Source organism: Talpa occidentalis, unplaced genomic scaffold, assembly GCF_014898055.3.
Source record: "Talpa occidentalis isolate TD23 unplaced genomic scaffold, MPIMG_talOcc4v2.1 talOcc4.17, whole genome shotgun sequence".
NCBI classification, from domain to species: domain Eukaryota; kingdom Metazoa; phylum Chordata; class Mammalia; order Eulipotyphla; family Talpidae; genus Talpa; species Talpa occidentalis.
This window is the reverse complement of record NW_023601754.1, coordinates 2,193,624-2,219,578: the sequence shown is the minus strand read 5'-3', so window position 1 is coordinate 2,219,578 and position 25,955 is coordinate 2,193,624. Positions and strand designations below refer to the sequence as shown.

At 54.9% G+C, this 25,955-nt stretch overlaps 1 protein-coding gene across 1 annotated transcript in view; it reads right to left on the bottom strand.

The window, feature by feature from the left end:
• The window catches only part of NKD1 (NKD inhibitor of WNT signaling pathway 1), a 70,056-nt gene that overhangs the window by 10,497 nt on the left and 33,604 nt on the right, over nucleotides 1-25,955 (bottom strand). The window contains 1 exon segment of the mRNA XM_037515771.2: nucleotides 12,010-12,076. Within this exon segment, the coding sequence (XP_037371668.1) occupies nucleotides 12,010-12,076 (67 nt within the window).

The window sequence follows — 25,955 nt, the reverse complement described above, 5'->3', positions numbered from 1 at the left end:
CTCCTTCTCCTCACCCTGTTAGGGGGAAATGATGTCCTGAGTATTCAGGGAGCCTCCAAGCCCCATGGTCTCTACAACGAGGCAACAACTCCCCAGAACTGGCAAGGGCTCCAGCTAGAGGCCCTGCTGACTGCAGCTCCTCCCTAGTGGTTTGACAGGATGAGGCCAATGAGGACAGACCTAAAAGATGGTCTGGCTCCTCGGAGCCCCCTGGCATCCTCCCTGCTAGAGGGTCATGGAAGGGGAAGCGGTCACTGACGCGGACTACTGCTGATACAGTGGATATAGCTGAGTCCTGCACTCCCTGCTCCTCCGAAGCAAACACCTCAGTGGCCAGGAGGTATTCTTGGGTGTGACCAGAGCCCCGAGCCCTGAGCTCTGATCCCCAAGCCCTGATCCCCAGGCGCAGGGAACTCAGGTGGGTGATTAGCCAAGCATACAACCTGATTCAGCCTGATGCCTCCATCATAAATCTGCTGGTATCCTTCTGGGCCAGAGCTGTCACCGTCATGGGGCCGGGTGGATGATGCACAGCCACTTCCACCAGGCCAAGGGCAATGTGTGCCACCACCCCCTCCACTTAAGAGGCAACAAATGAGGCAACATGTCTAGAGGCTTAACTGAAGGCTGAGGAGCCTGGTTGCTCCTTACTCCCAGCACCAAGTGAGGCCTCTGCTCAAGAACCAGCATCTCCATGGCGGCAACTGAACTCTGTGGGGTGTCGAGGTTGAGAGGGCATATTTGGGCCTATATCCTGGCTCATCTCCTGCTTCTGCCACCAAGAGGCCTGGGCAGCCATGGGCAAGGTGCCAGACTTCTCTGCATCTTAGTCACCAAGTCTGTACAGTGTGCCTACTTAGTGCAGCGGCCTGAATGCAGTAAGTGCTCAATTAATGCTGGTGCATTTGTTGGTTGTAGGTTACCCTGCTGGTAACCCAGACCCAAATGATTCCTTTCACTCCAAAACTGCCGTACTAGAGAAACCAGAGTGATTTCATGGCTTGCATCATCCTCGAATCACCCCCCACCACTTCCCCGAGGAGGGAAAAAAGAAGAAAAAGAAGAAAGAAAAACAAAGGCCAGCTCCATCTTCAAAGCTGCTGCCTCCCTCCGCAGAGGTCCTGGCTGGAGATGTAAGCCGGCCAGGCTTATCGAAACCAAACTTCAAGTTCAAAGGGAAGTTATCAGAAAACCACCTTCAGGTTCAATGTTGCCTTTCAAGTTCCACTTGATAAAACCCAAAGAAAAGAAACCTCTGTCCCTGCTTTCTCCCTCTTTGGAGCACCCCCCCACCCCCAACACACATGCATGCAAACAGCCCCTGCACCCTTGGGTCTGCCCATCCTACCTCTTCTCTCAGGGGGATGGAAAACATCCCTTCCAGCCCCTTCCCCTCTTCAGAAGTCCTGCATTTTCTTCTCTTCATCAGCAGGTCCCTATCCTATCCCAGCTCAGAAACCGCCCCAACACCCACCAGGTGATCCCTTCCCAGCATGAGCCTGGGCACAGATAAGTGGCAGAGGTGGGAGCCCCCCTGACTGGGAACCTGGGGCCAGGAATGAGGACAATTCCCCTCCACTCCACCAAAGATGACCTTTCACCCTCTCAGAGGTCCTGCCCCTGGTCCAATGTGAAGCCAGGCAGACCCCACAGCCAGGGGCACAGGTTGCTGCTACCTCCACATATGAAGCCTCTCCCCCTGTGCAAACTCCCCGCCTTTTCACCCACGGGGGTGCGCAGGCAGGAGGGGGGACAGTGAGGGTGTCTGCTGCAGCCACCCAGGTCCAGCCAAGCACTGAAGAGAAGCACCTTTTTGGGGAGATGGACTTGGACCCAGAAGCAGGCTCCATTCTCTGTGTTTTTACTTCTACTTCAGACCAGAGAGTTTTTCCCCCAGAGATAGTCTTTGAGGGTCATAATTTCAGGGAGACTGATCACACTTCAGTTGCAAGTCACAATGGTAACAGGAGATACTGCTGATTTGGAAGAAGAAAAGGGGGAAAGGCAGGAGGAAAAGGAAGGGGCAGGACAGAGTAAGGAGGAGAGCAGAGCCTGTCACGTGCCCATGAATTTCCTTTGGCGACCTGGAGCAGCGATTGGCAAATCACATCCCATCGTGAGGCAAACCCAGCCCACAGACTGCTTTTGTAAATAAAGTTTTATGGGGCCACAGTCACGCTTACACACGCTGGGCAACAGCATAGCAACCAGGAGGCTGTTCGCCCACAAAGCCTGAAAGACGTGCTCTCCTGGCCCCTGACTAAAAAGCCTGTGATGCGCTTAGGGACATGCAGACCTCCACCCCAAATGCAGACCTCCACCCAAATGCAGACCTCCACCCCAAGAGGGTACGTGCACAATGAGCACGGAGTGGGCTTGACCTCGCCGGCTGCTCGCTTACTTGCCTGGAAGCCCTTGTGCAGTATACAACCTGCCCAACTATACCCAGCAGTCATGGAAGAAAGAGTCAACTCTGCTTTCTTAAAACCAACCCCCAGCCTGTGCAGAGGGCAATGCGAGGCACTCCCGGGAGCTGTTCCTGTGCCTCCTTGAGCCACAGCAATGGCCACGGAGAGCCAAGGAGCCGTCTGGCGCTGTTTACCAGATGGTGGCTCCCTCCCACATTAGTTCCCAACCTGGCATCTCTCCACCCCCAGCAACTGCCAGATTAAATGCATTACTTGACCATCTTCACCCGGCTCCCTTTGATGTTCCCTTCTCAAGCTTCAAAATACCTTTTGGAGGGAGATCAGACAGCATTAAACAGAATTACTAATTAATTAAGCAAAGTTAAATTTTAAACACTGTTTGTTGTGTTAGCCAAAAGCCCGAACAGAACAGACTTTTTTCCTCCACTGAGATCAAAGACAGCCTCTTCCTTCTCCCCTCCCCCAGTTTAAAGAGGGGAGGGAAGAGCGAGAAAGAAGAGAGAGCTGAGGAGCACCGGGGAGGTGAGGAAATACCTGAATGGTGGCTACTTTGATCATGGGTCTAGACTGCCATGGCCCCACCCATGGGCGCACCAGGAGGCTCAGTGCTCACGTGCGGGGAGAGCCAGGACTGTTTACCCTGGCAGGTAGCTGTGACCAGGGAGCAGAATGGCACAGCCCACCCAGTCGGAGGAGGCCAGATCTGTCCTCTGCAGCAGCCACACCCTCCTGAGCAGCCCCGCAGGACAGGCACCTCAGCTTCCTCCCTGGGCCTGGGGTCACTTGGGGTTACTGGGAGGCGGGCCCTCTGAAGCAGGGTGTACACCGTGCAACTCCAGGAGACGCTGTTCACACATGGGACATCACACATGTGTGCACCGTTTATCATATTTTCGGATGGCTGGCAGAGGGGTGTCTTGAGGAGGGGCCCCTGCTCATTTGCATAAATGCACTGCGGCCAGTGGTGCATGGTGTAGCCCCATTCCATCCGACATTCTATTGTGCACAGTTCTAGCTGGGCCTTCTGACAGCTTCACGGGAGCCAGCCGTGTTGGTGCAGCCAGAATGCAAGTTCCTCAAGGGCTGGGTCCTGGCGCTATGGGCCTGGTCAGCCCGCAGCAGACACATGCACACAGCAGGCCTGGCACCCCGGGGGCTGAACACACCAGGCCCCACTGGCTACACAACAAACTCACCATCAGCACTGGCTTGAATGAGACTGGGTACTGGCATGGGAAAGGGGGGTGCTAGAAAAGGGGTGGGTCTATCCGGAGCCCCAAACTTAGGCTAAAATTCCAAGCTTAGATGGTATTAAACTGTGGAAGAAGAGACAAATTTGAAAGACAGCTATGACTAGACCAGCACCACCAAACATCAGAATTCACTGACTCAAATTCGAGGTGAGTGCCATTCTCCACCCGGTTACCTGGCACGTTCTCCTTGATACAATGTGAGATTTACCATGAGCCAGAGCTTCCTCGCTGGTATCTGGACACTCGCCCTAGTCCTTTCTCAACGATCCACCTCCAGATTATCTGCCGCAAATATTTTAGTCTCAGGGTGGCTTGCCAGGGTGTTTCTGACTCCCCAGCCCTCTGACAGCAGCTGTTAGAGGGAATGCAGATGAATTTTAATATTAGCCGATGCCAAATATAATTAGGCGGGCAGATCTGCTGCCAGTAAAAAGAGAAAGATATCATATGTGCATTCCAGGCCAAATGGTTTCTTGCATTATCTGCAGGAGGCGCTCCGTAGGGAGCAAGGGTCCTCGAGATACGTAAATCTGTCAATGCATTCAGCAGTTGGGATGCTGCTGAAGTTAGTGGGTACCCACGTTATTTCATAAACCCTCTTAATACCACCATGCAGGGTGCGTCAGGGTGTGTTGCTGTTGGCATGAAGGTAAGCTGAGAAAGCAAATCTGATCAAGCCATTCCCTGCTTAATAGGCTCTGCCTGCTGCAGCCTCTGCTTCCCGTCTCTCCTCGGAGCTGCTTCCGTTGTCTGACCCCGCAGGGCTCTCTGGCCATCATCTCTGCCAGGAACACCCTCTGTCTCCCTAACTCCTGCTCATCTGCTGGATCTCCAGGCTAAGCCTCCCTACCCCTGGGCGGCGTGCCCTCACGTCCTCAGGGCAGGGTCAGTTCCCAGCTCAGCGGGCATGTATCACGCCATATTATCGCTGCTGACTCACCATCTGGCATCCCACAGCAGCCACGTCTCACCGAATACAGGTGCATCACCGCCATCGTCAAATAAGACGGCGGTTAAGAGCAGAGCCCGGAACTGAACGTGGAAAAAGTAGAGACAGAAGTACTAAAATCCCAGGTCCCTGGCTTCCAGGCCACTGGTCTCTCCATGAGAGTCAACACCTGTCCCTGCCTGTCCAGCAACCATTCCCCGTCTGATAATAGCCTCCGAGTGTCCTCTGCGGGCCAGGCTGCCCATCTCAACCCGAGCAGTTCACGAAAAGCGGATCCCACGCCAGCCCCAGGGAAGCACCCGGCACGTGGACCCGCCTCAGCATATTTCACCCCATGCCCCTGTGGCTAGTTCTAGGTCAGCGCCCAAGGAGAGTTCATCTGGGCGCAGGAAGCTAAGTTCTGGGCCTGCTCGCTGCACAGGCCCTTTCCAAGTTGAAGAGGGCCCTAGCAACATGCTCACATAACCGTGTGTTTTTGTAACATTTTCAAAATTAGGAATTTTATCCTCAATCAGTTAAGACTGCTGTTTCTTTCCATTCTGACTTCCCTACAGCCTCTCGTGTCACATGGCGCTGGAGCGAACACAGGCATCTCTGGAATTTAGCGAAGGGGAGGTTGAATTGGGGATATATTTATTTAGGTTTAACAAGATTATATATATATACACACATACACACACACACACACAAAATTCGTGGCAGAAAAGAATTGCGCATTCTTTTCCTTAAACAAGGCCCACTCAAATTGGATGAACTTTGGGTCCCACAAAGCTTAGACCCACCTTGGCTAGTAAAGCGAGAATCAAGTTTTTGCAGGGACTATTCTGACCCAGCGTCAACGGCTGAGTTCACAGGCTGTGAGCAGCCAGAGCTGGGCACCAGTCTCTGCCACCTCAGGGGAAGAGGCTAACAGGGCCAGAGGGTGAGAAGACGGAGAGGCAGGGAGGGGGCGGGAGAGAGGCCGATGACATGTCTGATCTCCTAGAGCTCGCTGGGCCCCGGCAAGATCTCCCCGATAAACTTTTTCAATTTCATGAGCCCAAGGCTTCAGTCAGTTGGAGTGGAGCATCCAAAAGAACCCGGATAATCCTGACTTAATTATCCATCACTTTAAGCTCCTACTTTTCGGGGGAAAACAAGCACCACCACTGACACAATAATTTAGCACGCGGGACTCGGGTGGCTCCGGCAGCTCCCGCCGGTGGGTATCTATTCTTTCTTGAGACCAGAAATGCCACCCAAGGTCTTTTTCTCCCCAGGCTGCATTTTACTGTCAGTAGATTTTAAGGACCAGTTGTGACTGAGGCAAAAGAGGAAAGAAAAAAAAAAAAAACCTGTCCAACAAATAGCATTCTGGCCTTTTTTCTCATCAGAGCATAAGGTTGATGGCCGGGGCTTTGAGGTTTGAACAAGATGGAGATGGAACATCTGTTCGGGGCAGGAGGGGGACACTGGGAGAGGGAGAGGTGAGGGGGGGAAAAGCTTCTTTGGGCTAAAAATACCCCGTCCCTACTCTCCCCCCACCCCGCCCAAGTTGAAACATGTGATGAAATCCAACTTTAAAACCTAACCCTGAGCTACTTGAAACTATGAAAGCCTCCTCGGTATCTGACACAAGTCAGAATTTCCACTGTTCAAGCTGAGCTTTTATGAAGAACAGACTTGAGAGAAACTGCTGTCGCCGCCGAAACCCGGGCTGCTGGGGACTGCCGCTCCCCGGCAGGACGGGGTCTGAACTGAGGCACGGAAGCCAGCGGGGTGGAGCCCGCCTGCCCCCGAGCCTGGGGGTCCCTGTGGCTCTGCAGTGAACTCTTCTCCCTCTCAGACTTCAGGGAACCGCCGGCCAGCCCCACCGATTGACCTGCAGTGTGTGCCTCCTGAAGAGACGTCCTCTCCCGCTCTCTCTCTCTCTGCTCCCTGGACTCCAGCCTCAGCGTCCAGCTGCCTGCTCCATATCTCCACTTGGATGTCAGAGAGACATCTCAAACCCAGCCCACCCCAAATCCAAACCCCTGCTTGCCACCTGCCAAGCCTCCACCTCAGAAGCGACATCACTTCCTTAGTCCCTTTAGTCTAGGGGCCATCGGGGTCCCTTTCTTTCCCTCGTCCAACCTCCTCACCCCACCCAGCCTGCCCACGTCTCCCAGTGCCCAGCCCCACACAAGACCAACGCCATGGCGTCCAGCCTGCACTCTTCAATCACCTTCCATTTCCTTGCCTCCTTACCCACTCCGCGTGACCCACCCTTTCCAGAAGCCACAACCATCTTGTTAAAATGGAAGTCAGAATCTGGCACTGATCTCCCCCAAATTTTCCAACTGTTTCTCTTCAAAAGCAGCATGAAATTCGTGCGTGTGGCTTGACCCTAGCCAAAGGCCCCACCCTTGTTCCCCATGTCCCCTCCTGCCACACGGGCCTCCTTTCTGTCTACCTCAGCCCCCGGTTCCTTCCATCCGGGGCTTCTGCTCCCTCCTCCTGACTGCCCTCCATGGTTGGCCCTTCCTGGCCATCTGCATCTCACGGGAATGTCACCTGCTCGGAGAGGCCCTGGCACACTCTACCCTTTGCTGGGCTTTACCTCTGCCTAGTACCAGCTCACCTGCTCACTCTTTGGCTCATTTATCTACTTTCTGCTCCCCTCACACAAAAGCCCTCATGGCAGGGCCGGCCAACCTTGTTTGCAGCTAAGAACCTAGGGCCCCACACGTACAGCAGGTGTCCAGTAAACACGGGATGAGGAGGAGCTGGAAGTCTGGGTTCTGTTCTCGTCTGTCGTGTGACCTTAGACAGGTCACACTCCCTCTCCGGACCTCAGCTTTCCAGCCACAAATGGAGGAGACCAACGGCCTTTCGAGGGATCCAAGGCCCTGTGAATGGTTGATATCTCACAATGGGGAGCCTGGATAGAGTGGCCTGGACCCCAAAAGGGCATGCCGGATGTTCACGGTTGGCCCAGGAGGAGGCCCCTGACTTTAGTGACTTCATTCTTCTCGTGAGTCTTTATTGAGCATTTACGGCATGCCAGACCCTACTCCAGGTACTGGGAGTCGAGATTCTAATAGGATTAGAGAAGCTTTGAAATTGGTCTTCTTTGATCTGGACTAGTAAATGATTATACACACCGGCTGAACCCTCTTCAAAAAGATGGACCCACGAACAATGAGAACCGTGGTAATTGCCACCACTGGGCACTGGGCTGTCCCGAGATGCTCTCTGGCTTGTGTCAGTGACTGTCTTCACGGGAGCCGTGAGGAGGTGCTGTCACCGTCTCCGACAAGGCAACTGAAGCACAGAGAAGTTAAGTGACTCGCACAATGTCACAACGTGAATTCTAGCCAGGCTGGAACCAGGGTCTGATGCAAATTCCCAGAAAGGCAGAATGAGAAAAGGAAGGGGTCTCCTGCGGACACTGAGGCAGGAGGCAAGTTAGGACGGCAGATTCGGAGAGGCCCCGGATCACAGTCAGGCTGTTTGCGGTCTCAGTCCAACCACAGCCAGGCCAGGGCCAGGGGTCGGAGTCTACCTGACTTTAGAGGCATTGGGGTCTCCTTATGGGGTCAGGATCAGCAAGCAGATGGGGTGCTGTGGAGTCTGCTCTCTACAGAAGTTGCCAAGGGGGTTGCTCTCTGCCTGCTTTCACCCCCCAGCAAAGAGGTCAGAAGACACGAAGTAGGCCCTGGGGAGGCTGAGGGCCAGAGGCCAGCAGGTGAGGGGCAGGAGTGAGCCAAGGGGCAGGCAGGGACAGACACCGGACCTGGTGGAAGGGAGAGAAGGCAACTGAGAGAAGGAGCCTGTTGCCTGTTACCATTTAAGGTGGGGGGGGGGCACCCCCAGAAACAGCACTACCAGGAGGCTGCTCAGGGTGACATGAGACCAATTTTTGACCCAGGGTACCAGGCACGGGCTGCCACCGCCTGCCAACTGCCCAACCTGGGAGTCAAGTGGGTGCTGGAGGGAAGTGAGGTGTAGTCCTTCCCCGGCCCACAGACCCCTGCGGTCAGCAGAGGGAGGGTCCCCTTCTCCTCCCCACCGAAGCCGCATGTCCTGCCCCTGCCACGCCCAGCCAGCTCTCAGAGCTTGGGACTTTTGATGTTTACTTTGTTCTTTGCACAGTTCAAAAGGAGCTCCGCAGGCCCCAGCCCTTGCCCCAAGCCCAGCCTTAATCTCCCATCCCTCGTGCTCCCAGCTGGCCAGTTAAGGCGGTTAAGACGCTGGATTAGGGCCGGCTTTACATAACAACGCAGGAGCTAAAGCCATCCTCTCCTGGGATGGCTAAAAGACTTCTTTTTATCTTCACGCCTCAGATGGCCTTTTTTCTCCCTTAAACAGCCCTCCAGGCCGCCAAGAGGCAATGAACTTGGCCAAGAGGAAGACAAAGGAGAGATTCAGGATTCAGCTTGGCCTCCCTTGCCAGCTGCACAGAGGGACACCCGCCGCCAACCCCAGGCCAGGTGGATGCTTCTCCTGAGCCAGGACTCAGCTGCACCCGCTCTCACCAGCCCGGTGGCGGCGGCCTGCCATCCACGGCCATGCCCCTACCCTGCGCCAGCGGGCAGCTTCGGGCCCCAGCGCCAAGGGTGGCCCCAGCAACAAGAGAACCACAGCCACCACTTGGCCCAGTGTCCCTCCAAGGGCCCCAGGCAGGTCTACTCTCAAGGCAGAGCAGCCCCTCTCTCGCTCGCTGTACTTACTTGTTTAATTTTGTCGTTAATCTTCCATGTCACAAGGAATACATGATTACATCCTTCTTGTAAAAGTCAAAACATTAATCACAGTTAATACTACAGTCCTCTTATCCCAAGTCTGGAAGGAGCAACTATGTTCATCTGTAGAGGTCTCCAGTGACACCATAATATATACACGTGTGCTACACATACACACACACACACACACACACACACACACACACACACACGGAAACACCGAGTGTCGACCGAAGCCTGTTTTATGTAAAAAAACAACATCCTACATCCTCTGTTCACTGGTCTGTTTTACATTTTGTGCTTCTGTGTAAGCTTTCGTTTGAAGAGAGGGGCTAAGCACCTTGACCATCATCAACAGGTTCCAACTCCTAGTTGGGAAAGTGAGGCAGCCCACTGGCTCCCGACCCCCTGCCTCCTCAGGGGTGGCACCAGTGTGCCTCGACCCCAGTGACACCTGGCTGCCCTCGAAGCCCAACATACAATTGCCGGTCACAGGATCAGGCCAGATGCCACCCACTTCACACTCTTTCCCCAACAGGAGCTGGGACCCTGGGGCACCCTGTATTTACTCCTCAATATCCACCAGTATTTGGAAGTGCTGCCTCCCACATTTCTCTGAGTACCCAGAGTCTGCACATCCCCACTCATCAGGTTACAGAGGGCAGGAGGACCCCAAAAGGCAAGGACCTGCCCGAAGTCCACGCACGTCACTGGCAGAGAAGGACAGCGAGGCCTACAGGTTCCTCCTGCTTGACATCATGCTCTGGACACAGACATTGAGCAAAGCGACCCCCTTACAGAGGGTGGTGGATTGCACGGGGCAGCGTCTCGTGAGCGTTTGTGAGGAAAAGGCAAAATCACTAACATGAATTCAGACTGTGCCTCAACGGATGGAAAAGTGTCTGGGTTTCAGCAGTAAATAGGGACTCAGTGAATGGAGAGAGGGAAAGACAGATGGAGAGAGAGAACGGAGGATGGCTAAGTGGATTAAAGGATGAGTTCATGACGACGAGATGGGCCGCAGGTGGCTGGGGGGCAGAGGAGGGCTGGCGACGGATGAGTGCTGAGTGCAGGCAAGGGAATGAACAGGCAGGCATGGCAGGATGGGCGATGACTGTGGGGCCAACAGGTGAGCAGACAGAGAAGAGTGTTGGGTGAGTAGGTCATGGATTAGTAGGGGGGTGGATGATGGGATGGTGATGAGTGACAGGAGGATGGATGGACAGATGAATGGACACGTGGGTGGCTAGGAGGACAGTGAATGGGTCACAGATGGAACAGAGGGAAGGATGAGTGGACAAGAGAATGAACTTGCTATTAAGCTACACTGTGATTGAGCAAATGACTAGATAAATGGAATGGGGGCTGCAACCCAAGCACTTGATGTCCAGGATCACCTCGATCCCCAAGGTCTATACCCTGCAGACCATTACCTGACTTCCCAGATCTCCCCTAGCCACCAAATCCTGACATCTGTCCATGAGCCAAGGATGACTGCCAAGGCTTGGCGAGGCCAGGGAATGATTCATCAAATCTCTCAGCACCTGAGTGTAGCCTTCAGGCCATAGGCAAACATGTTCAAAGGAAACATTCACAGCCTGGACAAAGCCATCTGTCCATGGGACTGTCACCCCTTGAGTTGGGACATCTTACATTAGCAAAGTTTGACAGATACCTTGATCCCCAGCGTGTCTCCAACTCTTGGGCAACTGAGTGACTCTCTTAAAATAGTGCAGTGTACCTGCAAGCCCCCTGGGAGTTTGTTCAGATGCAGATTGGATTCAGCAGGCCTGGAAACAGAAGATTCTACAAACTCTGGAGGCCAGATGTGGCCACAGACCTCAGGTCTATCCCAAGACCCCTAGAAAACCTCTTGGCGTTGCCTGCTCTCCTCTCAGGGCCCAACAGGACCCCTACACCCGGGGCCCAGCTCTCCTGCCAGTGGTACACCCTCGCCCCAGCAGAGCGGGTTTCCTGTGCTAAGGCCACCCCGTTTGGTGATTCCCTTCTCTGATTCTGTATAGAAAATGGAAGTGTTATCCCATTTAGCATACTTCTAGATTTTACCTGTTCTTGGCATAAATAAATACAGGGAATCAAGCAGGAAAAATCCTCACTCCCACCGAAATGATGTGGAAACTAAGGCCTGGTGAGGTGAAGAGGTTGCCAAGAGTCGGGTTAGCATGCCAGCTGCCTGGCAGTTCTCTGCCTTTTTGTCCCAGTTACTCCTACAGTAATTATTTCTAAATAATCTATGTAAGAAAGAAAGGAATAAGAACTATAGAGAAGTGAGGAGCTGGGGGTGTGGTGGGGGGAGTGCGCTCGTGCACCTGTATACCTGTCGTGTTCCAGTTGAGTGATATAATGGAGAAATGAGGAAATCGTTGTTTTATGTAGAGCTTATTACCAGTTTAGTCTGGAGGGCCTGTGAGTAGCTCCTCTGATCACCCCAGAAGGGGAAACTGCAATAAAACAACCTGTCCAGGGTCCCCCCTAAAACCAAGCAAGGTGAGGATATGAGCCAAGGTGCTCTGGCTCCTCACTCCACCCACCCCACAGAGAGTACAGACTTGTCCTCTACCTGGTCCACAGATTTTTCTGGAGAGTATGTAGGGCATGTGGTAGACCAGATGCCCCTCTCCCCCCAGGAAAAAAAGCCATAGGGATTCTAGTACCTTCTAGCCGAAAGTCTTCCTCTTCCTCCTCGCTGAGCGTTTCTCTGAAAACTTCGCCCAAGAGCTCCTAGAAGACAAAGCAGGGGCATTAAGGATGTACAGGGGTCAGGTAGGAACTGGACTCTGGATGATGAGGGGTGGCCTCCTCCCATCAGCCTGGCTGGAGGCAGGGACCCTGTTCAGATTCTTCTGATGGGAATTTAGGTCAATGGAAGAGGATCCTGTCACACTTGAAAAGTGAACTATAACCATACTTTCAAGGAAATCACTTTTTCTTGGTCTTTGGCTCACCATAAGATACTACACAGGAGATACTACCCCCAGAAAGGAAGTTACACCCTCTATCCTAGACAAAGACAAAGGCCAGACCAGAAAGTTCCCTCATCTTGCCCTTTGAGCTAATTTAATGGACCAGGGTCAACTTGCCTCCCCGTGGGGCCCTAGAAGAGACTCAATTTGGATCTCCCCCCTCCACAGAGGCCCCAGGAGAGCTATCTCAGCTCTAGGCCTGGGCGTACTGGGTGTGTCGCTGCTGCCCTGAATATGCCCAAACTCCTAAGCACACGCTCAGCAGCTGCATGCTCTGAGCGCACTGACCTCCCATCACACCTTCCTCATCACACACACCTTTTGGCATGGAGCCTCGTCCTTCACAGCCTCGCCTGGCCCCGTGTGCAAGTTAAAGATGTCTTGGCACCTCTTCCCATATGGCCAAGCTGCTTCCAACTAGCCTGGCCAGGCGGCTTCCAACTAGCCTGGCCAGGCGGCTTCCAACTAGCCTGGCCAGGCGGCCACTCAGCTGTGGTCAGGCTGGCAGGGGAGTGTGGTTGGCCCACAGGCTGTCAAATAAATGTCTGGGATGTCAACAAAGGTCCCCTCTAGCTGACCCCCAGCAGGGTGACTGTAGCTATGGGAGAAGCTAGAGCAGGCATTGTCACACTTGCCTCTGTATTTATTGGCATTCTGCCAAGAAGAGCTCCGTGATCAAAAAGGACGGTTTTAAGCAAAGTTAAACAAGATCCGGGGCTGCAGGACCCACTACGGTAACCGACACCAAATATCCAGCAGTGGCTTGTGCTGTGTTCCTCAGGTCTACGTAGGCCATGGGAGTTTATTTTTCAAAAGCAGCACATGGGCTTTTGGTACCAAGGACACTACATTGGGAGCTGCTCCTCTCCTGGGTGAGTGAAGTTGTGGGGGTGAAACCGTCTTATCTCCGTTGATGCCGCCGTGGTGCCTGGCACGCTCAAACCACAAACTGACGAGCAATGAAAAAGCCCCAACCCAGCAGCTGTCACAAGCTCCTCTTTTTGAAAAAAGAAAAAAACGCCCTCTCCTTGAAAAGTAGGGGGAAAATCCTACACCTCAGATGCTTAAAAAGAAAAATCAGTGCCCGTTTGGATTAACCAAAGAAAACAAAGCTTTGTGCAGCTGATCTTATCAACTGGACACAGCTGGGGGTAAGTCTCTCTCTCCTTTAAAGAATGACAGCTAACATTCTGTGGGTGAGGATTGTTCTTCTCTCTTGCTTCTTTCAAATCATTCTGGGGCACCACACACTCCTTCTTCAAGGTTGTTAGGCTGTGGACATCCAGACTCCGTAGCCCACCCCCTTCAACACCAGGCCCCTTGATTCAGGCGGGGTGACTTCTCTCTCCTCTGCCGTCAATTATTATAATCACCGAGCACTTCCTGGGCTTGTAAACTGGCTGTTTGTGTTCACAGAGTCAGAGCTGACAGGGAGCTGGGAGACGGTGACAGGAAAGGGATGTACCCGGTGGCATCATTAGAGGCTGGGACGCCCCGGCAGCCAATTAAAGCCCATCTTTCATGCCAGAGGAAGACGGGCCGCCTTCCCTGAAAGGCTGGCAGGCTGCGCAATCTCACAGGAGCCGCGACCGTCTTCAAGAGGATCAGCACACCCCATCATGTGGAGGTCTCTTCAGAGGGGGCCCACGCCGACCTCGGCTGCACCCTGATGCTCCACGGTGAGGCCAACAGCATCTGTGAGCTTTGGAGAGCTCCAGCCTTTGTGCTGGTCCTCTTGGAGGGACGGAGAGACTCCGGGTGGCAGCTCCAGCAAAGCAGCCACGTGACGGGGCCCCCAGAAGGACGCCGCACAGTGTATCGAGGCACCCACAGTCGTCAGGGGATGACGGCTTCCGACACACTCGGAGAAGAACTGTCTGCTCTGCGGCCCGAGCTCCCTGACATATTAAAGATATGTCTCTACATATTAAAGCAGAGTTCTGGCAAGTTCTGGGGTGAGTCTTTTCCCACTAAGCCACACTCCACTCTGTAGAACACTTTGAAAGCTCCTGGGTGCCATGCTTGGCTAATCCACTGCAGAGCAGTCTTGGGGCAAAACTCACTTCACACCTGGATCCAGACAGACTGGGCCTGCAGAGCACGGTGCCCCGGCCCCCTTGGAATCACAAGGGCAGGGAACGAAGAACTGAGCCAGACACAGGTCATATCCTTAGCACCCTCGCCCTTGGATCTGGAGCCTCACCCTGCTCTGGAGCCACGGGCACCGTGATAAAGTACCATGACCAGACAGACGGCACCAACCGGACATGTCCACGTGCCACTCAAGGCACTTGATCCATTCACACATGTGCACGTATTGACTCCTTTCCTCATCACAACCTCCCTCTTCCCTCTCTCAAGGAATGGACGCTCATAAAAATGAACTGCAATTTATAAAATGAGGGGTATCATTGTTCCCATTTTTTTCTACATAGAAAGTGCCCCTGAGCACTCAAGGACCATATGAGACAGGAAAATCATGTAAAGTTGCATTCAAATGCCTGGCCTGAGCTTGCACTGTGGACTTGGGCTCCTGTGGGCATATGACGGAGTGGCCAAAAGTCCTGGCACTCACCAGGGGCAAGGAGAGAGACTAAAGCAGTACAGAGGATCACAGCCCCCTACAGCTCCAGGGGTCAACTCCGCTGTCCAGTAGCACCCAAAGACCCCCACAGCTCTTTCCCAAGACGCTTGGGACTTGGCCCTGTACTGAGCCCTGGCCTGCGAGCAAGGTCTGAGCACACGGACTCCTTGACGGCCACAAACCCCACTGGGAACCCTCGTGCAGAGGGGTGCAGGGCATGGGGTTGGAGGGGTCAGACTGTGGTTCAGCTCCCAGTTGTGCCTCATATCAGCTGGTTCATCTGAGTGACGGACCGAACATCATCTCCAGGGTGCCTCAGTCTCCCCATCTGTACACAGGATAGCAGCAGTCAAGATGGCTCAGGGTAGTCATGAAGATGAAGGGAGAGCTTAGAATTGCACCTAAGACCACCCGTGGGCTCAACAGATCAGCAGTTACTGCTTGTTACTTCTGCTTCTGTGGTCAGATAGCTACCAGAACATCTCCAGGAGCAGCTGCAGGCCCAAGATGTCCTCACAGACACCTGTAAAGACACTCCCTCCCATCTTGCCGGGCAGCTGTTTTTAGAGCTCTGCAGTAATCCTCATAGCAGTGTGGGTCTTGGTGCACACTGGCCTCCCTCCACCTGCCCCTTTTGTCCACTCGGTCATAGCTCTGGCCCCGGTCCCCTGGCCTCTGACCCCCAGGACAGTTGGGCTCTGCCTCTGCTCCAGACTGATCAACTGCCTCCCCAGATTTCCAGCCCTCCTGCCCTGTCCAGTCTGGGGCCAGGCTTGGTGGTCGCTCAGGCCACAGGACCCAGAACTGCCTCCCTTCCGAGTCCCAGCGCTGCCCCTCCCCTGGCCATTCTGGGCCCCAGAAAGACAGGCCAGCTCCTCCAGCACTGCGTGTGCAGCCAGCACCAGCTTGGAGCCCAGAGCTGCAGGCGCAATGCCTTATAAGGCCTCCAGGACGGGAAAACCACATCAAAGCAGGGCCTTGGGGAGCAGGCTGGAGTGGGGTTGGGGTTTTTCCTCTTTGTCTTTGAGATTGCATACTCCTGAGCTTAATATCTTCCCCCACCGCCTGCCCCAGCAGTTCTTTGTCAATCTTTCTGTTCTCTAAGAGCTAACAGATGTTGGTGCCACGGGGTTTCAAAGGAAACTCCTGGTGCCCACAGAACACAGTGCAACTTAGAGATTCCAAGAATGTACAGGGTTGGGACCCGTGGGGGAGGGACGGGTGAGCGCAGGACCCAGTCACCCTGTAACCCTCAGATCCAAGCAGTCTGCCCTGGAACTGCCCCAGGAAATTCCTGGCGAGCTGCGCTCTCTTCCCAGCACGCTGCATGGAGGCAGCCCGCCGCGGGCCCGGGGAGACGGCGCCGCCGTGGGCAGGCTTGCTGAGCGCAAGCTCTGGCCATCCAGGGCAGGCACGGCCATGCCCAGCGCCCACCCGACCTGGGAGTTGGATGCCAGCCCGCCTTCAGCAGCTGGGTGGCAGCAGATGCCTCATTAACCCCTCGGGCCCCCATTTTGTTCTTCAGTAAAACGGGGATTTAGATGTCAAAGAGCATTTGAGGAGAAAATGCAGAGAACTTCCTAGGGCGGCGCCTGACGCAAAGGTGGGGAACAACACGAAGGATGAGCTTTTCTCCCTTCTCTGGCACCCACTTCAACCACGTGCTCAGAACATCCTCACGCTTCGTCCTTGCCCGTGCCCAGGCCTAGGTGTCCACTCTGGGACAGCTCGCACGCGGACGCGCCAGGGAGGCAGGTCAAGTCGGCGATGATGAGGCGGCAGCGCTCCTGTTACCCAGCAGCCAGACACACATGGAAGCAACCGCTCAAGGCGCAACGGAGGACCAGGCAGGAGCTCCCCAGGGCATGTGAGCCCCGCACATGGGTGAACAGGATGAGATACACGGGGTGTGACGTGACTTCACATCTAAGGGCATCACACACGCACCAGATCACCCACATGCACAAGGCATCCCCCGAGGAGGAGAGGGGGAGGTGGAGTGGAGTTTGCGCCAACACTGACGAGGTGAGCATAGTCATGTCACTTGGGTCAGTCAAGCCTGATTCAACGAAACCTCACATGACAGAGAGACTACTTTACAGAGAGGGACAGAAGACTAGGGCTGATTATATGATAGGTTGGGGGTCACTTAAGGAGAGAAAGTGGCAGAGATGGGTTAGAACCGTCTAGAACCTTCCAGGCCCTGAGCTCCTCACATCTAGAATGGGGTGGTGGACCAGGATGAAGCTCCTGGTCCTCCAAGCACAACTCTTCTGGGGCTTCAGCCTCACCAGCAGTGAAAGGAGAAGACCCCTCCTCCAGGGCATCTACACCCAGGAATCACTAACGTACCCTTAGTGACCCCTGGGCCTCGATATCCCCATCTCTAACACCCCCAGCTAGGGCTTTCTCCAGCTCCCAGAGTCCACTCTACCAACAAGCACAGTGGGCCCAGGTGCAGGGACTCACCTGCTCTACCCGAAGGTACTGACATACAAACTGACGTGCTGGAAGGCCCATCAGCACAACAGGGAGAAGAGAAAGAAGGTGCTGGGGGCCCTGGATACCATGACCATGAGCAGCCTCTGGAGGCCCCGGATGCCTGGCTTAGGGACACACCAGCACAGGTAGGGTCCCTTCATCCCCAGGGACAGGAGGAAACAGAGTCACTCTTCTCGAATGTCAGTAGAACCAAGACTTTCTCTTCGAAAGAGAAAAGGCACCCCCTTACAAGTGAGCAGAATGTGGGGCAGAGCCCGTGGCCACTCCCCCAAGGACACTGCTGTCTCCCAGGTCACAGGTCGCCCAATGGTGGCTACAGATTCCACTTGCCCCTGACCTATCCCCATTCACAGCTAAGGTTCCCTGAGGTGTGTCTCACAGAGGTGGCGGGACAGGAGTCTTCCCTGATGGCAGAAGCTACCTTTGGTCCCATATCCCACTGGCTCTGGGGAGACTTCACACAGGCCAGAGACAGAGGCTGGCCCCGGGAGTGGGCTTTGGTTCAAGGCTTGAGTCTCCAGAAGTAGGTCCCCTGAGGGCAGGGGCCCACGTCTGTTTTGACTTGGAACAGGGCCTGACTACCCACGCTTGCTAAATGATGACCGAAAGCTCAGCTGCCTGTCAGAGACAGACCGGCTTTAGAAGTCAGCACAGTGCCCCGTCCCTATGGCTCCCAGCACCCCCAGACCAAGCCAGTCTCCTGCTAAAGGGTCCAAGATGCCCGGCCAAGCTCAGAGGCCAGAGGGAAACGTCTACATGCCCACGACGTCCCCTCTCCTCTGAGAGCTGAGCAGACGAGGGAGGAGGGAGGTGAGCCCGAAGGGCAGTGATCGCAGCACTGGCCTGTGAGGACCAGGCCTCCAAGACTCCAGAAATGTGAGGCAGCAATTAAAATTCCTCAGCTTTCTTCCTGTTTCTATCTGCTCGGGATGTAATCCCTGTGCTCCTAACTGTACAGCCCAGTCCCTGCCCCCCCCCCCCCCCCACATCCTGGGGACTCCAGTTGCAGGACTTGCTGTCTCAACTTGAAGGGCTGTTTATCAGGACGGTGGGCAGAGAGCGGGACAGCAGAGCTTAGCAGGGCGGACTTGAAACCCTGGGGTCTGAAGCCACCGCATTCCCAGCCTGCGGGCCTCAGGCCCCTAGAGACCTTACAGGGTGCAAAAACCCCCAAAGATGGGTTTGCACGGTCCTGGAAACACAGCAGACCACAGGCAGCACTTGGCCAGCAAAGCCCACTTCCTGGGCTGTCCCCCAGTAAGATGTGGGCATCCACACATTTGTCCTGACTTCTGGAACAGGGCTGGGCCCCACCCGGGCTACCAGAAGCATTTTCCACTTTTCTTTAAATTCTTTTTAAGATGTCTTTAAATTGACCCACGCCCTTGCTCTCTTTTTTTAGCCTAACCTTGTCATAAGCAATAAGGCCAGTGAGGTGGTGGGTGTGATGTCCTCATCACAGGACAAATGGAATTCATGTTCAACAAACACAGAACCACTAGACTGCGAGACGCCCACCACTGCCCAAGCCCCATCCCCCCAGCAGGAAGTGGATTGTGCTCAAGGGACCCAAGGTGTCAGAGCCCAGCGTGGAAGTCCTCTGCCCCCTCCCACCCTGAGCCACCAGGCTGGTTCCAACAGGTGGGAAGCGGTGAGGGTGGAGGAGAGACACCTGGCCAGGCAAGCACCTGGTGAGAAAAGACAAAAGCAGGCTCTCGGGGGCCTGTAGACACCCCTCCCACCCGGCCACAGGCTCATGTTTGGGGAACGTGATTTTTGGATGTGGAGAAAACAGCCAGCTTTGGCATTCCCCAGAATCCTCCCTAATCTTCAACCTCTGGGATTTTGGAGCTTTAAGGCGGAGATGACCAGGCAGATTGTCCGGGCTGGGTGGGGCATGGGACTTGGAGAGCTCGCTATTGGCGTGACTGGAATTTTCCTACAAGGCAGCGTTCAGAGGCGTTTCTGCAGTGGAAACCGGGACCCGATGGGCTTCTCGGGCGTGGGAGTAATGAGGTCACGAGTATAAAGGACTCAGTGATAATAATAACCAGCCCTTCTCGTGCAAGCACATGACAAAAGCCAGGCTCTGCTCCGGATGTCAGGCGCGTTGGGTGCATCGCTCCACTCCAACTGACCCAAGGTGCTGGCGCTCGTCATGCCACAAGGAGACGGAGGCTTGGGCCCGGGCGCCTCTCTCTGGCTGTCGGTGGGGTCTGATTTGAGTCCCAGCTCCTTCATGTTACACTGTGAGCTCTTGTGAGTGACTCCACCTACCTGTGCCTCAGTTTCCTTGCCTGAGCAAGGGATGACAGCCACACCTGAGGGGTGCTATGAAAGGGAAGGGAGGGGGTATGCGCAAAGCCCCCAGTGTGCAGTCAGGCTCAGCAGCACGTCAGGACGGGGCCGTTGGCTCTCTGGGGCCCCGTCCTCCACGCTGTCCTTCCGGCCTGTCCCCTGCGCCTTGTCTCCAGGGATGCTGTGCAGCTGATGATGCTGGGCCCAGCACTGCCACAGTTGCCCCAAAGCCTAACACACTTTCCCATTGGGTGGCCTGCAGACAGCACCTCTCAGCATCTCTGTCCTCCCACCTGGCCGCTGACCAGCCACAGCACTGTGGACATGCCGCTGACCACCAGCCATACCACCGACCCACCAGCTCCACTTTCCATGCCACTGCCTGCCACATAGCCACGTGCTGATAACAGGAGAGGCCAAAGAGCTGTGGGCGCCACTGAACAGCTGGGACTGCCTCTGCCAGCAGCTCCTGGCCCTGCGACAGGCCTGGGTCTATTGCCAGGGTCCAGCGCGTGTGCCCTGCAGAGCAGGGTGGCTGTGAGCCAGGCCACTTATGACAGAGAGCACTGTCATCTGTCGAGCAAAGAACAGTGTCCCCAAGGAAAAGGCCACCTCGTCATGGGGGAAGGATGCGCACCCTGGGGGCAGGCCAGTGCTGTCAGAGCCCCTACAGCCTGGGGACCCGGAGGAGGGCGACACGGCTCTCAGCTCAGAGAGAGTGGTCTGGGGTCTCACTCCTCCTACTCAAGTAGATGAAGTAAGAGGCGCTCGCTTTGTATATCACAGGAGCCTCATATTCATGAAAGGACAAGAGAATGAGATGCAGGCTAGACTCTAGGATCCTTTACTGTGCAGACACACACACACATGCACACACATATGCACTCACGTGCATGCACGTGCACTCACACAAAGTCACGCCATATGGCTCTTCAGCTTTTTCAGGAATCATCTTCCTGCCCCTGATCCTAGGCCCCGTGTCTCCTTCCTCACCCTCCTGGCCCCTCTCATGGTCTGGACCATCCCCTTGGGACTGCCATCCCCGCCTGTTTCCTCGGCCCAGAGAGTCTCATCCCTTGATGGCCACGTGAAGTCTCGCCCTCGCCCTCACCAGTGTGACTGCTGTCCCGACATCCCCACCTTCCCAAATCTGGGAGAATCCTGGCTCCAGATGACTCTGGGAGATTGGGCAGCTTCGCTGTTCGTGCTGGCGATCTGTGCCCATCAGGCTCAGTGTCCACATCAGTAGGCACAGGAGCACCCCGAGGGCCACATCTGAAGGTGGTTCTGAAAGAACAGACTTCAGGGTGCAATTCTGGAGCGAGGGCACTCAGGATCCACAGGGCCATCAGATGGCAGAGCAAGCGAGAACAGCCCAGTTGGATCCCACTGGATTAATCAAGCAGAGGACACGCTCTCCAGGCTATTTCTGGGGAGCACCCATAGTGGTCACCCTTGGGGTGTGGGCACAGGGAAGTTGCTCCATTAGTTGTCCCACTTTCCAGACATCCCCCCTTACTATCCCCTTCCCTACCCTCTTTCTCTTAACAAAACATGCCATCCTCTACACGAAGAAGAAATTATACTTTTTAAAGTGGCTGTGCCATTGAGAGGATGAGGTGGGCCCACTGCTGCCCACCGTGCCCACCAAGCCGCGCCTGGCATCTCAAGACGCCAAGGACCCCGACTGATGTCCCCCCTGTTTTCTGCTCTACAGCTCATCAGGCAGCTGCCTCCTCCACCCAAGCTGGCTCAGGCCAGAGGCCCAGGAGTCATTCTGATTTTAACACTTCCTGGGCATCCCATTGGCTCCACCTCCAAAACGCACCCGAAGCCAGGGCTCGTCTCCTCCACACCCACCACATGCTCCAGGTGGCGAGGCCGCTGGCCTCTCACCTGGACGTCAGTTATTTTCAATTCTCCACCCCGGGCTGCACCTGCACCCCCTTCTCCAAAGTCCTACCAATGCCCCATAAAGCCCTGACCTATCTGTCCCTCATGCCCTGCCTCGCCTATTATATACCCCGTCATTCTGCCCCAGCCACCCTGGCTCCTACTGTTTCTCGAACACGCTTGACATAGTCCCTCCTCAAGGCCTTTGCTCTTGCTGGTCCCTCTGCCTGGAGTTCTTTCTCCAAACCCCTCCCTTTAAAATTTCAGGCCCTCTAGGCCTCTCCTGTCTCGCCCGCTGCTCCCCTCAGCAGTGTATTTCAGTCAATCTGCCTGTTCTTTTCCCCACTCTGTCTCTGGTGGATCCTCTCACCCCTACCCCCACCTCTGGCCTGTACCCCACTCTTGTATAAATAAATCAATCTTTGAAAAAAAATAAAATTCCAGGCCCTCTCCCTGAGCCTCTTCCCTTAGCCTCTTCCCTGCTTTTGTTTTCTCTGGGTCACTTACCACCACCCGACTTTCCCTTGCCTGACAGAGGCAGCTAAGTGAGCATGTGGCGACCACCTCAACGCCACTCTGTACTTACTGTCTCCGAAAAATACTCCCTGCGTTTTCTTGAAAGAGAAAGGCAGTTACTAAAGAGCAGAGAGAACTCCATTGCTGCCACTAACTTGCCCACATTTGTTTCCACTTGATGCAGTCAGGGAGACCTCACCAAGACGCTCCCGGGGGCGTGCCTGGGCGGGGAGTCCAGGCTGTCAACTGGTTTGCTATGAACATGCATGATTACTTCTACAGCCAGAAACAACAGCAAGGCGTTCTGAAGAAAATACGTTGATGCCAGTGAAGATGGGCACCCAAGCTGGCTCAAGAAGGACTCACACGGAGTCTTGTAGAAGAGCCCTGGCCCTAGAAGGCAATGAGCTTTGTAACTTACCAGGGGAATGGGTGGTTTTCTGATGCCAGCTAGGAGGGAAGGTGGGGGTGCAGGCTTCTTTGCACCATAAAACCCACTGCTCCATCCCACAATTACATGCAAAGGCCACCACCAGCCAGCACCTACATCTCACTGCTCGTGGCCGTGCATGTGCAGGAAGCTGGGGGCTGGCAAGACCCATTTCTATGGTCATGTAACGCAGACAAGGCTCTGATTCCAGAACTGGCATGAGGCCAGCAGTCATGGAGTGCCAAAAGGTGGCAGCTCCCTGCCCTAGACTCCGACCAAGGTGCACCAAACCTAGCTGTCCCCATGCTTGGGCTAGCAAAACCAAGAACTGTCAGGACCTAGAAGGCACTGCCTGCCCCTGCAGGTCTGGCCAGCAACCACGCCAGGTACCATCACGGAGAGGGCCCCTGAGGATCCCATGGCTCTCTGAGAGAGGCCATGCCAGCATCCAAGGGCGAGGATGCTCCAGGGCCTCGGGACAAGGCACCCACGGCACTACTCCACCCATCACCTCTGCACCGTTCCCCACAGCATGTGGGTCATCTGATTTGCCCAGCACCCCTGGGGCTCAATAGGGAGCCTCACCCCACTCACAGATGAGGAGACTAGAGAGGGAGGCAAGGATGTGGTGAGGTTGGCAGGGACCAAGGCCCCTGGGAGGAAGACCAGGGCTCTTGGGACAGGGACACGCACGTTCAGGGTGCAGAGGACAGAGGCCCGCAGCAGGGGCAGAGTCTCCTGGACACGGCCCTCCTCAGAGGTGCCCACTTGCAAGAAGATCAGGGAAATGCCACAGAAATAAAATTGTGTATGGAATTGCCCCACCCTGGACCAACAGATCCACTCGCCAGCTGCCATTTAAGAATCCCTCATAGCACAGATGGGGAAACTGAGTCCCAAAAGACTCACTCATCCAAAGCCAAAAAGTGGAGTCTCAATTGGAATCCAGAACACCGGGAGCAGGCAGCTGGACCCCACTGCGGCCAGGGAGTGAGTGCCCGAGCCGCACACCCAGCCTCTCACAGGGGTCCCCTCCAAGGCCCAAGGTGTTTGGGGAAGATCCCCAGCCCTTGGCTGCAACTGCGCAGCCTGAGACAAGCTGCTCTGGGAACCCCAGAGGTATCACTCAGTGCCCCTAACTGCTCTGGGGCTACAAGGGGCCCCCTTGGTCTCCTGTCCCATTTCTAGTCCCCCATCTCCCCCCATTTAGCATGCCTCCAGCCAGCTCCAACCCTGTCGGCTTTCTTCAGAGGACTGCCCAGGGGCTTTGTCTGCTGGTTCAGAAACCCAGGGCCTCCTTCACCCCCAACAAAGGTGGCCCTGAGCCAGTGCCTTCCTGGAGAAGAGAGTGCAAGCCCAGCTTCCTCCCCTCGAGGGCAGCAAGTCTGAACACAATTTATACCCCAGAGCTCTGGTGGGTCAGGCCTAAGGCAAGAGTTGGCCTGAAATTGCACCTTCCTTACCTTCTCTGCTCTGCTGCCTCCCTTACCAGCCTGCCCTGGGGTACACCCTTCATTAATCACTGCCTACCACCCTTGTCTCAGGCTTTGCTTCTGTACCCCTGACCTAAGTCAACTCTCCACTGAATACCTGGGTAGCTGGAGGAATCCTGAATTCAGGAGAGCAGGAAGCCCAAGAACAGCAAACTGCTTCATCACAGACAAACCAGCCCAGGGAGGGAACAGTCACCCCACAGCTAGTCCAGCTAGATGAGGGGCCAGGACCCTAAAGTTAGGACTCGGGTCTGAGTGGCAGCTAGGCAGGGATGGACATTTTGCCCCACTCACTACTCGCCTAATGCCCCTTCAGGAAAGCCTCTCTCTATCACTGGGACCCAATTCAAGCCCAGGAAGTCCTTTCTGAGCAGAGCATGTCATCCCCAGGGACTTCTCTCCCTGACTATCCACAGCTACTAGGGCCTACTCACAACCTGTACCTTCAGGGGTACCCCAAGTAGAAGGATTTTCCTCTTAACCATACAGGCGGACAAGTGACCCAGGCCTGACCAGTGAGAATTCTGCACATCCCAGGCTGCAGGGGTAGATCAAGGCTAGGAACATGACCCACGCCAGGCCAAAGAGATACAGTCTCAGCTCTCGTGCTGCTGACATCAATGAGGTGCAAAAGTGGAAATCTAACCTGAAAAGAACATGTTACCCCCTCACAGAATGTCCACAGAAAACAACAACACAGAGGAAAAAGAACCAACAGGTGAAGCAAAAGCAAACAGGCCCAACAATATTGTCTGAACACCTGGATCAAACTATGCCTGAAGGTAGCCCTTCCCTCAGACTTTCCAATTACATGAACCACTAAACTCCCCCTTTTTGCTGAAGCCAATCTGAGCTTGTTTTCTGCCATGGCCCTGAATGAGCCCTGTTCAATCTAGTGTCCTCTCACCCATCTACCCTGGAACAATGCTGCGCACTGCGTCCACGTGCAGGGGATATTTAAGTCACACGGGTCTACAACCTTCCTTCGCCTTGGAAAGTAACTTGGGATTGAGAGAACACTTGAGCTTTCAAGTTAGACAGCCCAGCTTGCTCCATCCTCATTCCAGGGCCTTGCACAATGACCTCAAGTCTCTGTGAGCTTCAGTTTCCTCATCTATAAAACAAGGATACTAGTCCCTATATCGAGGGTGCCCATATAATTTTAGTGCCCAGTGAAGGCAGAACTATAAATAACCAGACCACAAAGATGGGAGTGCCAGGAGCTGGGTAAATAGTGTCACATGCAAATGGGCCAGTGGTAGCCCTACCTTCAACTGACCCCCCCCATCTCCACCTACCCCATGGTCACTTCCATCCTGACCACCCACCCTCTGCCCATGAGGGCAACTTCCCACTTTCATCTCCCACCCTCAGCTTTAATGCCCCCACAGGAGAGGCATCACAGGACCCCCCACACTCAGTCTGGTCTGCCGCTGCATCCCCCAGTCGCCTATATTACTATTATTTGTGGATCACCAGCCTCCCAGACTTGGCTACATAAACGCACTGAGGACAGGCATCATACGTTTCTTCCTCCTTATTGAAGGTCTTGGCACAGGACCTGGAACATGTAAAACAGCAGCCAGAAAAGTAAACAGCTAACCTCCCTTCCCTGCGCGCCACAGCTCCTGTGTTTTCTCCACGTGTCCATAAAAACCATCCTCAATGAGAAGTGGAACAGGGATGAACCGGACTAGGAATCACAGCGTGGAAAGGGCATGGGGAAGGGATAATAAGTCCTGCCCCAGGCAGGCCAGGACATGCTGATAATGTTCTCAGGGAGGCCCCAGGAGGCCCCGCCCAGCTCAGCAGCCCCCAGGCGGTGGCGGCAATGCACTGGCCCTATGACAGCTTTCATTGATCTGGGGCCAGGGAGGACTGGACCTGGGCCGGGTGCCTATTCCCGAATCCAGCCCTGGCT